Source organism: Carcharodon carcharias, chromosome 14, assembly GCF_017639515.1.
Source record: "Carcharodon carcharias isolate sCarCar2 chromosome 14, sCarCar2.pri, whole genome shotgun sequence".
Taxonomy (NCBI): Eukaryota; Metazoa; Chordata; class Chondrichthyes; order Lamniformes; family Lamnidae; genus Carcharodon; species Carcharodon carcharias.
In genome coordinates, this window is record NC_054480.1 from 60,477,518 (window position 1) to 60,492,454 (window position 14,937).

At 43.6% G+C, this 14,937-nt stretch overlaps 1 protein-coding gene across 1 annotated transcript in view; it reads left to right on the top strand.

The window, feature by feature from the left end:
* Positions 1 to 3,914: 3,914 nt before the first annotated feature.
* LOC121286939 (protein-glutamine gamma-glutamyltransferase 2-like) overlaps positions 3,915 to 14,937 on the top strand; it is a 41,915-nt gene continuing 30,892 nt past the window's right edge. The window contains exons 1-2 of the mRNA XM_041204254.1: positions 3,915 to 4,073; positions 9,374 to 9,568. Of these exons, the coding sequence (XP_041060188.1) occupies positions 4,055 to 4,073; positions 9,374 to 9,568 (214 nt within the window). The 5' untranslated portion in view covers positions 3,915 to 4,054. The remainder of the gene's footprint in view (positions 4,074 to 9,373; positions 9,569 to 14,937) is intronic.

The following is a 14,937-nucleotide window of genomic DNA, read 5'->3' on the forward strand; positions in this document are numbered from 1 at the left end:
TGTGTATGTAACACTCAGCAGACAAGCTTTATTCTTAAAGAAGATAAAGCTTAGTTTATTACAAAACTACTGATGAAAGCTACTTAAGGAAAAGTGATAAAGTTATTAAGTAAAATACAGATACAAAGGTTAAAATGCAGATTAAGGAATAGGATCATTAAAGATGCAATTTCAAATCAGTTTCTGAGAGATATTGTTGCTGGCCCATTGCTTGTATTCCTTCTTTCCAAAGTGAAGGGGTTGAAACATAAGGTTTGGTTAGCAGCTGCAATGGCTTGTGAAATCAAATAGTTGGAGTTTTACTTTGTTAGTTGGCTTTATAGATGGAGCAGATGATCAGAGGGAGTATAGGCTCCTTTCCTTACTGGAAACTGCAGGTATTGACACTCGAAGATTGCCTGGTTTCTTCTCAATAGGCCAGGGATGATTTTCTGAATACTTTACTCTGCAACTCCCAATGGGAGGGAACACCAGCTCTCACATGTGGCTCATGGCTGGTTTAGCTGACAACTAAGAATTGGCATTGTTTCTCACACTGCCACACAAAATGTCTTCTTACAGCTTCCTTTATATAGTTGAAAAACACAAAAATGGTTGCCATCCCAAACTGTTGAATCATGATTCCATATTAGGTTTGGGATGGCCCAGATCTGGACATAATCCCAACCATTGTCTTTTAGCTGAGGTAATTAACTTTTTAAATACCTCAGCCAATAATTTGAATGGCTCCCATTGTTCCAGATTTGGTGAGATAGGAAAGAGCTATTCACACTGTTATATGATGCGCTTGCATCCCATTGTAATGTAAAGATGCTCAGCAGAGCAAAGATTAATGTGGGACTGGAGAATAGCACCACCCATGGTATGATGTATAAAGTCATGGTAATAGAATCAGAGAGAACAGGCTAGAGCGAACAGTCTGGAAGCCGCCAATATGGATGTAACAGCACTATACATGACAGTAACTTGGGAACAGTAAATAGTTAAAGGTTAACAATAAAATGTTCATGTTTAAATATACAAATCTCAAGATTTCAACATTAAGACATCTAAAGATGGTGGTGTATATTCCTGATGGTGTATATTACAACATACACCACCAGGAAAGCTATTGTCAATTAGTTTTTGTTTACCCTTGTGGAAATGCGTAATGAATTTCAAATGTCTTCACATGCCTGGATATGTCTACTTGCAATCAGAAGCCTGAAAAACATGGGGCAGAATCATCTCAGACTAGCACTAAGTGCGATAATGGGTGCAAGTGTGTCTGCCTCGTCTCACCAGTGAGATGGCCTCATTGCCGTCATCCTCATCTTCAAAGACCACCTCACCCTCACCCCTGTCGACATCCTCCTCATCAGAGGAGATCTCTACCTCCTTCTCAGCCAGCTCCTCTCCCTTTGCAACACCAGGCTGTAAAGGGCGCAGCAGGCAACAACAATGTGTGACACCCTTTGTGGACTGCATTGCAGGTCTCTACCAGACTGGTCCAGGCACTGGAATCTCATTTTCAACACTGATAGTTTGCTCCACCAAGGTGTGAGTTGCTGCATGAACCTCATTGTACCTTCTCTCTGCTGCACTCTGAGGCCATTGCAAGGATGTCAAAAAAAACTTTACCACACTGTTACAACGGTTTTGCAATTTGTATTTATTAGGAGAATATTTGTACAATAATTCAGAAGTAATGAGTCCAGTAACATCTTCAGAAATTTTAAAAATTAGAATAAAATATTTATTAACAAAAGGAAAGAATAAAACGCATTCACAAGAATACAACTGCATGGTTACCTACCATGACTCTTTCAAAACCAAGCACCTCTCCACTTATCTTAAAATGCAAATTTCATTCACCCCCTATCCGCGGACTTTACCCTAGCTCACTCATTAGCATTTTAAATGCTCTTTTTACACCTAACTCTTTTGATAATTTCAACCTTACATTCTAACCATCTCTAATTTAATTAAATTAGCCACACAGACAGAACCATCCACACACACAAACATAAGCCTACTTTGCAATAGCCCCCAATAATATTATGAAAAATATAATAATTTCATGGCAGGCATACTGCTAGGTCACCATGCTCCATGGTCCTGATATTATACTCCTGAAGGATGAAAGGGAGAAATGCATGGGTTAACTTGGATGTACTAAGAACCTCTCTTGGTTAAGTCTGAAGGCCCATTAATGCATCCCCTAGAGTGTTAGTCCATCACTTGGATGGCCAGAGTTTAGTGTGCTGTATGGCTGCCTAAAACCTGACCCTTCTCCACCCCACTCCAGTTGACCGATTGGTGGCAGCTTCACCCACTAGACTGCATGCTATGGTCTCAGCTCAGGCACTGGCATCCTCCTCACCTGCACTGTGAGGTTGCGCTGTTAGCTTGAACCATGGGGGAAACTGGTCCAAATCTGAATGATGACATCGCAAGGGGCTGTGAGTGCTTCCACCAGTCTCTGCTCCATGGTCAGCTTTCACATGGAGGTTGTACAACTTGTCCAATCATCCAATTTTTCTGTGGTCCACTAAAAGGCTCATTAGTTTGCAGTCTGTGCCCAAGGGGTGAAAAACTCTGGAGCATTTATTGTCAATTTCAGGCCTCTGTGTTGCTTGAGTGGGCAGAGAAGCTAGAGGTCCAACTCTAGAGGCCCAGTGTCAATGTGGCTGCACCTGAACTGTTGCAGCTGCAGAGGAAATGTCAATTTACATGAGGTTTCCCTGATGCATATCCACTTCCCATCTCGCGCTCCCCAATTGTGCAAGTGCATTGCCATCAACCGCTGTGCAGCCATTTCCCCCGTCAACTCACCTCAGCCACAGTGCAGCCCTTGCCCCAACACCGCACTGTCAGCCAGCTGGGAAAATGCAACTTGCCTGTGCCTTTGCCTGAATGCACGGCTCCTCAACCCTGAGGTTCAACAGATAACCCTTGCGAGCACTGAACAATGTTAGCGTGCACTCACCTCTGAGTTCCCCCCGATGTGCAGCTTGCCATGTGCATGCTGTTGTGAAACACGTCAGTGTGCAATCACCCTGATGTACTTGGATGATCCAGCTTGGCGGCTGATTCCGGCTGGATGGACTTACAATGCTATGCAGATGCATTACAATGAATTTCCCGATGCGGCAGCAGGAAATGTGGCCTGCCATTGACTGGTAAAGCGGATAATTGCAAACTGGTTTCATGACAGTGTGAAACCAATTTTTGGCCTACCCGCCATATTGCCTGCTCATGCCTACCATGATGCCCGATGCCAGCGGGCATGGAAAATTCTGCCCATTGCAGCTGTAAAAAGTCAGGTGACTTTCGGCAGTCGTTATTATGACTCCAACTGTCGACTTAATCAAAAGATTAGCTTTTAAACAAAATCTATCATGTCATGACTACACGTTCGTGACAGGGACCTTGCTGTGTGGAAAGTAGCTGCTATGTTTCCACAAATACAACTCTGATTACACTTCAAATGTACTTTGATGGCTTTAAGGATAGCTTCAGGTTGTGAAAGCATATCTATCTTTTTCTCTTCACTATTAGTTCTTGTTGGTTGCTGCTGCCTCTGCAGGATTGCAGGCAAATTGCATTTAAAGGCAGTGCAGGGACCCCATTTCCCTTGGAGTAATGCTGTTGTAGTTGAGGTTGATTGTTTAGTTTGGCAAGGAATTCAAATGGAACTGAAACATATCTCGAAGCACTGCACCCAGCTTTAGGCTGAAGGAAGAAGTACTGCACATCCCTTATTCAACAGGTGGAAAAGCAGTGAATCTTTTAACAGAAATATTGTGCAATGGGTCTCCCTTGAAGAATTCATGTCATTGCATGGCAAATCAATTAAATAAAGACTTCGCATTTTTTAGCAAGGCCATGCCCCTTTAATGATGACGAGTATCATGGAGGTGTGGTAAGTTGTAATTACTGAAGCTACAAATAGACGCAGACTGTTGGTGTAAACAAATGCTTTGGATCTGTAAGTAGGAGCTGCTTTCTGCTCTCACGGGATACTGGAGAAGTGGTTTTGAGAAAGACAGATAAGTCATCTCATTGAAACAACATGAGCAACATGTCAATGTGTAAGTTCAACGTCCTAATCTCGAAGATTCACTTTCTTTGATTTCCGCTTTCTGTCCTTCTGTTTATTTTTTCAAATGGAGTGACTTTTATTTTTTCCCCGTATATGTGCTTAGACGTGAGCGTTTTATGGAATAGCTGAAGGATGGTACTTTGATGTGATTAAGGGTTGAGTCTACAACTGTTAGCTTCTGATTGTGTAATGTTCGCTTTCAACCCTAGGACTCATATTCCCGCTCTCTCTTTGGTTTCATTTAGATTATGGACAGAAGTTGAAAGATTGAATATTTACAGCTCTGTTTTATGGCCTGTTTTTGTAGTAGATAATCATATTCTCCTGAGATATTTAACATGCATTTTTAAATGTGAGATTCATGGATAAAAATAACAGAATGTTCTAATTTGAGTCTATGTAATGTTAGCAGAAGTGGCTAAAAGTATCACTTCCTTATAGTATTCAACAAACTCAGTAATGGACAGCTCAAGCACTTTTTAAACCTAGATTCTCCATACAATAGAATTGTACTCCATGGGGCGTGTAGATCAAGTGGGACGGCTTGACTGGGAGGGTCTTTTGCATTGTTTGTTCTCAGTGTTTTCTACAGCCAGATTTTTGGGGTCCTGCTAAAACTTCTGCATTTCTACATATGAAATTTGTTGTAAAAATCTCTACATAAAGGAGGGTGGCAGGATTGCGGATAAAGGTTTCCAACATTGCCCTCAACCTAATGGTCACCTATTTGCATGTGGCTTGCATCCAGTTCTGCATAGACTGTTGATATGCAAACACCAACTGTCTGAGCCCACTGTGTTCTACCTGCCCCCAGTGTTGCGAAAGATGAGTCTCCCCACGCTGCCACAGGATGCTCCAATCAGTCGGATGGTGCTGCACCATCTGTCTCTTGTGAAAAAGTTTGTCCGGAAAACACCTTTGATCACAAGTCCCTCAGGTCTGCACATAATGAGCAGGACTTACCGGTTGGCGCGCGGGGGCGAGGCCCACACGCCGACATGTAAAAGGACATGGGATGATGTCGGGCGGAATTCCCGACATCACCCCACGTCATTTCCATTTACAGGTCGGCGGGGGCGCAGCCAAGTCAGCTGTGCCCCTGCCGACCTGTCAACGGCTTATTGAGGCCATTGAAAAGCTAATTAAGGTCATTAATGGACCTGCCCGTCCAACCTTAATGTTGACGGGCAGGCTGGGAGCCCTGGCGGGCTTCGGAAAAAGCATGAAACCTCATCCACGGGCGGGATGAGGTTTCATGAGGTTATTTAAATTTTTACCAAATCTTTCAATAAAAGTTTTGAACATGTGCCACTGTCACATGAGGGGACATGTCAGGGAAATTTTTTTATCATTTGTATTAAAAATTTTAATTTTGAGCTGATCTCCCTGAGGCAGCACTTAGCCTCAGGGAGATCTGTGTGCCCTTTTGCGAGCATGTATGAAAGAGCGCATTCCCAGCTGAAGGAATCCCCCCCCTCCCGCCCTCCCCCCCACCCCCGCCCGAACAGGGAGCACATAGCACTTCCGAGCAGACGGCATGCTGGGCGGGCCTCAATTGGCCCACCCACATAAAATGGTGGCACTGATTGGAGGTGCGACTGACCGCCCAACGGGGGGAAAATTTTTCTCAATGTCTTTGAGACCCTGTGGGAAAAGGAGATGGTGGATCCTGTTGGATGGTTCCCTGAGCAAACTGTCAAAATCATTTGGCAGAATGCCTCATCGCCAGAACTGGCACATTTCAAGGTCCAGGATTACCTTCAGAGGAACACAGTAAAGCTGAGGGCAGCTGCTGCAAAGGCTCCATGGTGAATGGACACATTCTAACTCTTTCGTCATAGTATATGGAGGGGCTGGAACCCATGTAAAGCCCCTTGGGCTGTATACACCAGAGAATGTTTGACAGGATGTATATTGTAAATATAACTTGTCATAGTAGGTGTTGTGAGGCACCTCAGAGTGTCATATGCTGTACTGAAAGAAATTGAACTGTTTTGCACCTTACATATTATAAAATTGAACTGTTATATAATGGCTTTTACAACTTTTATGAATAATGTTTTTCTTTGGAAAAAAATCCACTTTACTTCAACATGGAATTGGCAGTGTAGCTGCAGATTTAACCATCACAGTGCTGGAGGAGTGGGACCCAACAGCAACTACTTCAGCTCTGCGATATTTAAATATTAATGCTTCTTTCAACTCCCAACTTCACTTTTGGCTCCATTGTTGATTTCACACTCTAAAAATGCTCATTAACTTGGAGAGATCCCCTCTGCAGTCTTGCCCTGTGCTATTATAACCACTTCACAGACTGCCATTAATATCCACAGTCCAAAGGCTTTTTTACAAATTCAGTAAAGGGCAATATTCAAAGCTTAGAAACATTTTCCATACTCCTTGATATAAATTAATTACTCTTGCAAAAGGTTACAGTAACAACCCATTCCGATAAGGGCTAGTGCCCCAAAGTCATTACTCCTGCAAAAAAGAAAGACTTGCATTTATATTGTGTCTTTCACAACCTCAGGATATTCCAACCCTTTGCAGCCAATGAATTGTATTTAAAGTGTTGTAATGTTCAGATTGTTTAGGCTAAAATCGATACTGACAAGCAAAGTATTCTACTCTAATAATACTATAATTAATAATGCTGAATTAGTCAATTTACATGAGTCCATCATAAAGTGCTTTGTACTGTGGTATTACAAAATAGGAAGCTCTAAGGACCGATTTTACACTGAATTTGATGATTTCAGCCAAGGAAATGGTGAGGGCATCATGGGTGGCTTTAGTGTTGTTGAGCAAGGGAAAAGGGAAGAAATCAGGCAGTTCCTGCTGCTGATTGCCATTCAGGGATGTCCACTGGAATATCTAATCTTTTTTCTGGTGTGGAAGGTCTGTAGGGGGTTGGGGAACAGAGCAATTCTCAACTGTGATGCGTCCCATGGGTTAATAGCCTATAGACAAGATTCATGGATGAACTTAAAAAAAAATAGACACCCACTCAGATCAAATTGCATTCCAGGTTAGGTTTGAATCTTCAGGAAGCGTGGGTTGAGAAATGGGCGAGAAGCGATTAAGAAACTAGAATAACTGGAATGTTTAGTAAACTGTAGAAAGCTATTTAATCTGAACAGATGGTTTTAACAAACTTGAGAATTACATAGTGTTTCGTAGAATATATATTGCAGAAGAACAGGCCAGCCCATCCTTGCTGGTGTTTAGATTCCACTCAAGCCTTGTCCCATCTTTTCTCATTAAAATCTACCGTCGTAACCATCTATTCCTTTCTGCCCCAGATGCTTGTCGAGTTTCCCCTTAACTGCATCTATGCTATTTGCAGCAACCACACTCTGTGGTAGCATGCCCCATACTCTCACCACTCTTTTGGATAAAGAAGTTTCTCCTGAATTCCCTGTTGGATTTCTTGGTGACTACCTTATATTGATGACCTTTTATGTTCTTCACTACCAGAGAAAACATTCTCTTTGTATCCAGTCTCTCAAAGCCTTTCATAGCGCTGAATTTTATGCTAGGGTGGGGTCCCTGCCCCTGGAGTGAAAGTTAGGGTCAAGGCCACCCTAGTTTGGCCTACGCACTCTGCAGCCATCTAACGGTGGCCAACCAAATGACCAGCAGCTCTCTTGCCCCAGCAGTGCTATTGGGAGCAGTGGCCACTGCTGGGACCGTAAGCAGTCCTCTGAAGGAGGAGAGCTCTAGAGCCCAGAACAAGGTGAGCCCAGGGTCTCGCTAGGGCCAGTCTGGCTGGCCCTGGTGTGTGTGGGTGTGGACAGGGGAATGAAGGGGGAAATACAGTGGCGGGAGAGTATTTTAGTAGGGGGGCCTCTGATGGGCACAAGAAGCCCGAAAAGAAGGCACCCCTTCCCTTGCCTAGCCACCAGCCTGTCAAGTTTCACCTGGTGGGTTGGACACTTGGCAATTACTTCCCCCACTGAAGAAAAAATCCTAGCGGCAGCAGGAGGAGGTCCTTAAGTGGCCAGTAATTGACCACCTAAGGGCCTCAATTGGCCCACGAGTGACCTGGCCGCCCGACGCCACCCCCACCACTGGCAAAATTGCATCTATGGCAGGCAGGCAACAAGTACAGTGCCACTGCCCAAGGTACCAATTTTATACCACCATCCTGCCTGCCATCCCACCCCCCTGGGGGCTGAAAAATTCAGGCCATAAATTTAAAGACCTCTATTAGATCATCACACAAGAGGAGAGAAACCCAACCTGTCAATCCTTTCTTGATATATATACCCACACATTTCTGGTATCATCCTTGTAAATGGTCTATGCACCTTCACCAGTGCCTCTATATCCTTTCTATAACATGGCAACCAGAACTGCATGCAGTACTCTAAGTTTGGTCTAACCCTAGGTTCTAAACATGTTTAGTATAACCTCCCTACCTTTCAATTCTAGTCTTCTAAAATAAAAATGAATGTTCTTATTATGTCCTTGTGAACCTGTGGTGCACCTTTTAGTAATTGGTACTCTGAGATCCCCTTGTTCCTCTACTCCACCTAGACTTGCACCTCACTATTCTTCCTGCAAAAATGTACTACCTCACATTTATCTGTGTTGAACTTGTTATTGTGCACCAGGTTTTACTTGACTGATTATTTGTCCATTCTGCAAGTTTATTAATGTCCTTCTGTAATTTGTTGATCGCTCTTTAATATTATCTAATCCCCACAACTTGGTGTAATTTGCAAATTTAGAAATTGACAATATAGCATGTTAAGTATAAAATTGTACGAGGAGAGCAAGACAATGTTTAGGAGAAATTGAAATGTGAGAGAAAGAAATAATTTATCCAATGCTTTATTTGGAACCTGCCTGCACATTCTCCATTGTGTGATTTTTAAAAGCACTTGTTTAATTTTAAGTTGCATTGTTTTTCAAGCTATTGTGCTCCTAAGTCAGCTTGACATAGAAAAATTCATTAAACCTGATGAAAATTGAGGGATACTTGGAATTTCCCAGGGGTCTTCCTTATTTTTGACAGATCCCAGCTTGAAAATCTTTGCTTTAAGGCAGTAGCTGACTCTGTAGGAGAAATTTAGTGACATAGAATTGAACTTCATGTGAAATTAAGGATTATAAAATGTTTTTTATTTGGTTCCTTTTCCTTATCAGTCATGTTGCTCGTGGCTGGCTGACCTGCAGGCACTGAGGCCACCATCAGGGGGAGCTCAGCACATCAGTGAAACAACTGCTGCTGGCATTAATGATGTAAAAGATTTAAGCTTTTTAAATATCACTTATTGTTTTCAGCTGTGGATCCTGTTCCATCTAATGCAAAGTGCCAAGTTGACTTTCAGTTTGAAAAGAATAACAAGGAACACAGGACTGATAAGATCAGCACCAAGCGGCTGATAGTTAGGAGGGGCCAGAGCTTCAGCATTAAGGTGAACTTCACGGATGGATTCAATCCAAACGACAACAAGCTTAAAATGATCTTTGAGACAGGTAATGAACAGGAAGTGTAAAAATCACTTTTTAATGAATTTTTAAGCATAATGTAAAAACTAAAGTGTTATATATGCAAAAGTAATTTTTTTTTGCACTTCATCTTCTTGCCCTGTCAAAACTGCTGTTTTCACTCACTCCACAACAAACTGTCTTGATCACTGACTCCATTTCTCTCCCTGGTCAATGATTGATTCAGACTGTTCATAACATTACCATCCTGTTTGACCCTAGGCTGAGTTTGTGACCCCCCATGTGCTCTTTATCACTAACTCCGCCTACTTCAAGCTCATCCCATACCTCAGTTGAGCTGTTGGTGAAACCTATATTCATGATTTTATTAGTTTCTATTATTCCAATGCTCTTGTAGCTGATGCCCAACCACCACCTTCTGTAAACTTAAGCTCATCCAAAATGCGCCACATAAAAAGTTGCTACTCAAGGTAACAGCATATGGTGTTGGGGTGATACATTGGCATGGTTGGAGGATTAGCTAATTTACAGAAAACAGAGTGGGATAAACGGTTCATCTTTAGTTGGCAAACCGTAACTAATGAAGTGCCGCAGGGATCAGTGCTACCTCAACTATTTATGATCTTTATTAATCACTTGGATGAAGGGACCCATTGTATTGTAGCCAAATTTTCTGACATTATAAAGATAGATAGGAAATCAAGTTGTGTGGAGGATACAACGAGTCTGAAAAGGGATATAGATAGGTTAAGCGAGTGGGCAAAAATTTGGCAGATGGATTATAATGTGGGAAAATGTGTGGTTGTCCACTTTGGCAGGAAGATACAAAGCAGAATATTATTTAAATGTAGAGAGCCTGCAGAATTCTGCAGTGCAGAGGGATCTGGATGTCCTTATATATGAATCACGAAAGTTATTATGCAGGCCTTTTATTGCAAGGAAGGTGAAGTATAAATATGGGTAAGTCTTGCCACGATGGTACAGGGCATTGGTGGGACCACGTCTAGAGTAGTGTGTGCAGCTTTTGTCACCTTACTTAAGGAGGGACATACTAACATTGGAGCTAGTTCAGAGAAGATTCACTAGGCTGATTGCTGGGATGATGGACTTGTCTTATGAGGAAAGATTGAGCAGGTTGGACCTATACTCATTGGAGTTCAGAAGAATGAAAGGTGATCTTATTGAAACATATAGGATTCTGAACAGGCTTGACAGGGTAGATGCTGAGAGGATGTTTCCCCTCCTGGGGGAATCTAGTACAAGGGTTCAAAATAACGAGTCTCCCATTTAAGACAGAGATGAGGAGGAACTTCTTCTCTCACATCATCATTAATCTTTGGAATCCTGTTACCCAGAAAGCACTAGAGACTGGGTCATTGAATACATCCAAGGCTTGGTTAGACAGATTTTTGTTTGACCAGGAAGTCGAGGGTCACAGGGGACTGGTGGGAAAGTCGAGTTAAGACCACATCAGATCAACCTTGATCTTATTGAGTGACAGAACAAGCTCGAGGGGCTGAATGGCCTATCCTGCTCCTATTTCTTATGTTCTTATCATTGGCCTTGCTGACTAAAATTCTCATCCCTCTGTTTAATCCCCTCCATGACCAAAACTCCCCTTATCTCTGTCTTACATTCCCCTTCCCTAGTGACTCTTGTGAATCTTCCCTTCTTTTTACCCCACACTTGATGGTTTTATTTCATTTCCTTGGCCTCATGCTCTGGAATTCCTTCCCTGGACCCCTCACTTCTCTCCCTATGCACCTTGTTCCCTTCTTTTATGAATCTCTTTCAAGCAAGCTTGTGTCCATGCTAGAATTTGTTTGCTTTACTGATGGAATGTGTAACTGCTCAGAGGTAAAGTGTTTTCATTTTCCTCACTAAGGATGCATTTGCAAAACAGTTAACATTTTGAGACTGGTAGCTGCAGTCTGGGATTCAGAGACACAGAACCTGCCTGGCTGAAACTTGAGCTCTTTTGTCTAGCTAAGAGTTCTGCTTATAAGTGCTTACACGTTTGTACAGAGCATCACTGCTGCAGTTAAAAATTTAAATGCTTACACAATGTGAGGGTCCATGTCTTTTCTGCATTGTCTAAATATTTAAAGCTAGCTGATGATGTGTATAGGAAGCACCTGGGAGGGTCACGGTTTTTATATTGCTTTGGATTTACACATCAAACAACATTGAATAAATGTGGGGTGAGACCACCGTCTCAAAGGATGCTCAAGGTTCAAACAAAATTGCTTTAGAGCAGTGTTGTACAATATATCCATCACCAGTCAAATGTAAAACTCCCGGGAGCGATGGCTTGCCGGCGGAGTTGTATTCGGCTCTGTGGGACTGGATCGGCTCACACCTGCTAGAAGTGTACGAGAGTATGCTCCTGGCCAACAGTATGGCAGAATCCATGAGGAAAGGCATCATCACCCTCATCTACAAGCACAAGGGGGAAAGGGAGGAAATTAGAAATTGGCAACCCATTCCACTGTTGAATGTGGACTATAAGATTCTGTCCAAGGTCATTGCCAATCAGGTCAAGTCCGCTCTGGAATTGGTGATCCACCCCGACCAGACCTGCACTGTGCCGGGCAGGAAGATCTCTGACAGCCTAGCGCTGCTCAGGGATGCGTTTGCCTATGTGCAGGACAGGGGTGTGGATACCTGCCTCATCAGCCTGGATCAGGAGAAGGTCATGGACAGAATATCGCACACCTACATGGTGGATATGCTCTCTAAAATGGGGTTTGGGGATGGAATTCACAATTGGATCCAACTGCTCTACACTAACAGTCTCAATCAATGGGTCGGAATCAGATAGCTTTCTGATTAAATCTGGAGTCAGGCAGGGCTGCCCTCTCTTCCCTGTCCTGTTTGTGTGTTGCATAGAACCCTTTGCTGAATCCATCAGGAAGGATCCGGGCATAAGAGGAGTGACGATCCCAGGCAGTGGAGGCACTCAGGTCAAAGCCTCCCTGTACATGGACGATGTCGCTGTCTTCTGCTCGGATCTGCTGTCGGTGCACAGACTGATCCACATCTGCGACCAGTTTGAATTGGCCTCGGGAGCCAAGGTAAATCGTGGGAAGAGCGAGGCCACATTCTTTGGGAACTGGGCTGACTGATCCTTTGTCCCCTTCACTGTCAGAACTGACGGTCTGAAGGTGCTGGGGATATGGTTCGGAGGGACTGGGGCATGCGTTAGAAACTGGAAGGAGCGAGTGTCTATGGTGCAAAGAAAACTGGGCATGTGGAGGTGACGCTCCCTCTCCATTGCGAGTAAGAACCTGGTCATCAGGTGTGAGGCACTCTCGCTGTTGCTGTACGTGGCGCAGGTCTGGCCCATTCCAGACTCCTGTGTGATGGCAATCACCCGAGCCATCTTTCGCTTTATCTGGAGTTCGAAAATGGATCATGTCCGCAGCGACGCAATGTACAAGCCTCTAGATAAGGGAAGAAAAAACATGCCCAACATCACCCTTATATTGATGGCCAACTTTGTGTGCGGCTGCATCAAGCTGTGTACAGACCCTCGGTACACAAACATCAAGTGTCACTACGTGCTGAGGTTCTACCTGTCCCCGGTGTTGCGAAGGATGGGTCTGGCCACGCTGCTGCGGAACGCTCCAAGTAGTTGGACCGTGCCATACCACCTGTCCCTTGTGGAAAAATTTATGCAGAGAAACACCTTTGACCACAAGTCCATCAGGCCGTGGTCGGCACGTGACGTCTTAGAGGCCCTGTGGCAATAGGAGAGGGTGGATCCTGTGGGATGGTTCCCCGGGCAGACTGTCAAAGTCATTTGGCAGAATGCCTCATCGCCAGAACTTTCCAACAAGCACCAAGACATAGCTTGGCTGGTGGTGAGAAAGGCCCTTCCTGTCCAATCCTTCCAACACTCCAGGAGTCTCACCCCCTCTGCACATTGCCCTCAAGGTGGCTGTGGTGGGGACGAGACCGTTGTTCACCTCCTTGTGGATTGTGCCTTTGCAAAGAAAGTCTGGAGAGAGATGCAGTGGTTTCTGCTGAGGTTCATCCCGAGCAGTTCTGTAACACAGGACACTCTGCTCTATGGGCTGTTCCCAGGGACACACACCGAGACAAACATCAACTGCAGCTGGAGGATCATCAACTCGGTGAAAGACGCTCTTTTGGTCTGCCCGAAACTTGTTGGTCTTCCAGCGCAAAGAGTTGTCCCTGACCGAGTGTTGCAGACTGGCACATTCCAAAGTCCAGGACTACGTGCTGAGGGACGCACTAAAGCTTGTGGCAGCCACCGCAAAGTCACAATGGGGAAAGATTGCTGTCTAAGACCTTTCTGCCACAGTGCACCGAGGGACTGGGAACTGTTGAGAGCCCCTTGGACTGTACAGCTCACAATGAATGTTTGCATTGAATGCTAATTGTATTATAATTGTATTGATGCACCTCAGCGTGCAACATGATGTATGTTGATAACTCCAATACCTTTGTCTGATTGTCTGCATTGACCATATTGAGATGATTGTAATATTCATTGATTGTATTGATGCACCTTGTGATCTATGTGTAAAAGTTGAATTGATTGTACTTATGTGATGGTGATTTTGAAATGCTTTGGAATGTTCTTCCAGATATTTTATGAATAAAGCATATTTTTCAAAAAAAAATCACCAGTCAAATTTGGAATCCAGATATGCTGAAGTTCATTTCTGGTTAGAAAATTAATACTGAATAGTAGGCACTGGTGTTGGACATGAGTTTGTAGTCCTCACTCACAAGATGAATGCCTATGAACTTTAACCTTCTTTTGGTAAGACGAAAAGCAGTGTATGTGAGTGCTCCACTTCTTTAATTCCCCAAATGATTTATTAAGTAAATACAAAAACATGAAATACATTTAACTTGTATTGTGCATGTATTTTAGGTGCTTCCAACTAAAACGTCAGTAACCAGCATAGCCGTGCAGAAGTTAGTCAATAATTTATATTGGACAACACTGCTTTGGAATAAGGTCAGAGACCTGACTCCAGGGGCAGAATTTTTGCCTCAGTGTGCGGGCGCGTGCCTGACCTGCTCAAGCTTGAAATGATGCATGATGACATCGGGTAAGCGTCCCGATGTCAACGTGCAGTCACGCAATAACTCGGTTGGCAACAATTAGAAGGCCTATTAAGGCCATTAATGTATTAACTTAAATTTTTCACTGCCCGTCCAACCTTACGGTTGGCGGGCAGGCAAAAAGGCCAAGCGGCCTTTGCATTTTTTTGGAAACCTCATCCAGGGGCGGGATGAGGTTTCCAACATCAAATGAAAATAAAATAACATTTTTCAAATTTCATTTATAATATGTCCCCTCATGTGACAGAATCACTTGAGGGGACATGTTTTATAACATTTTTTAAATCTTTATTTCT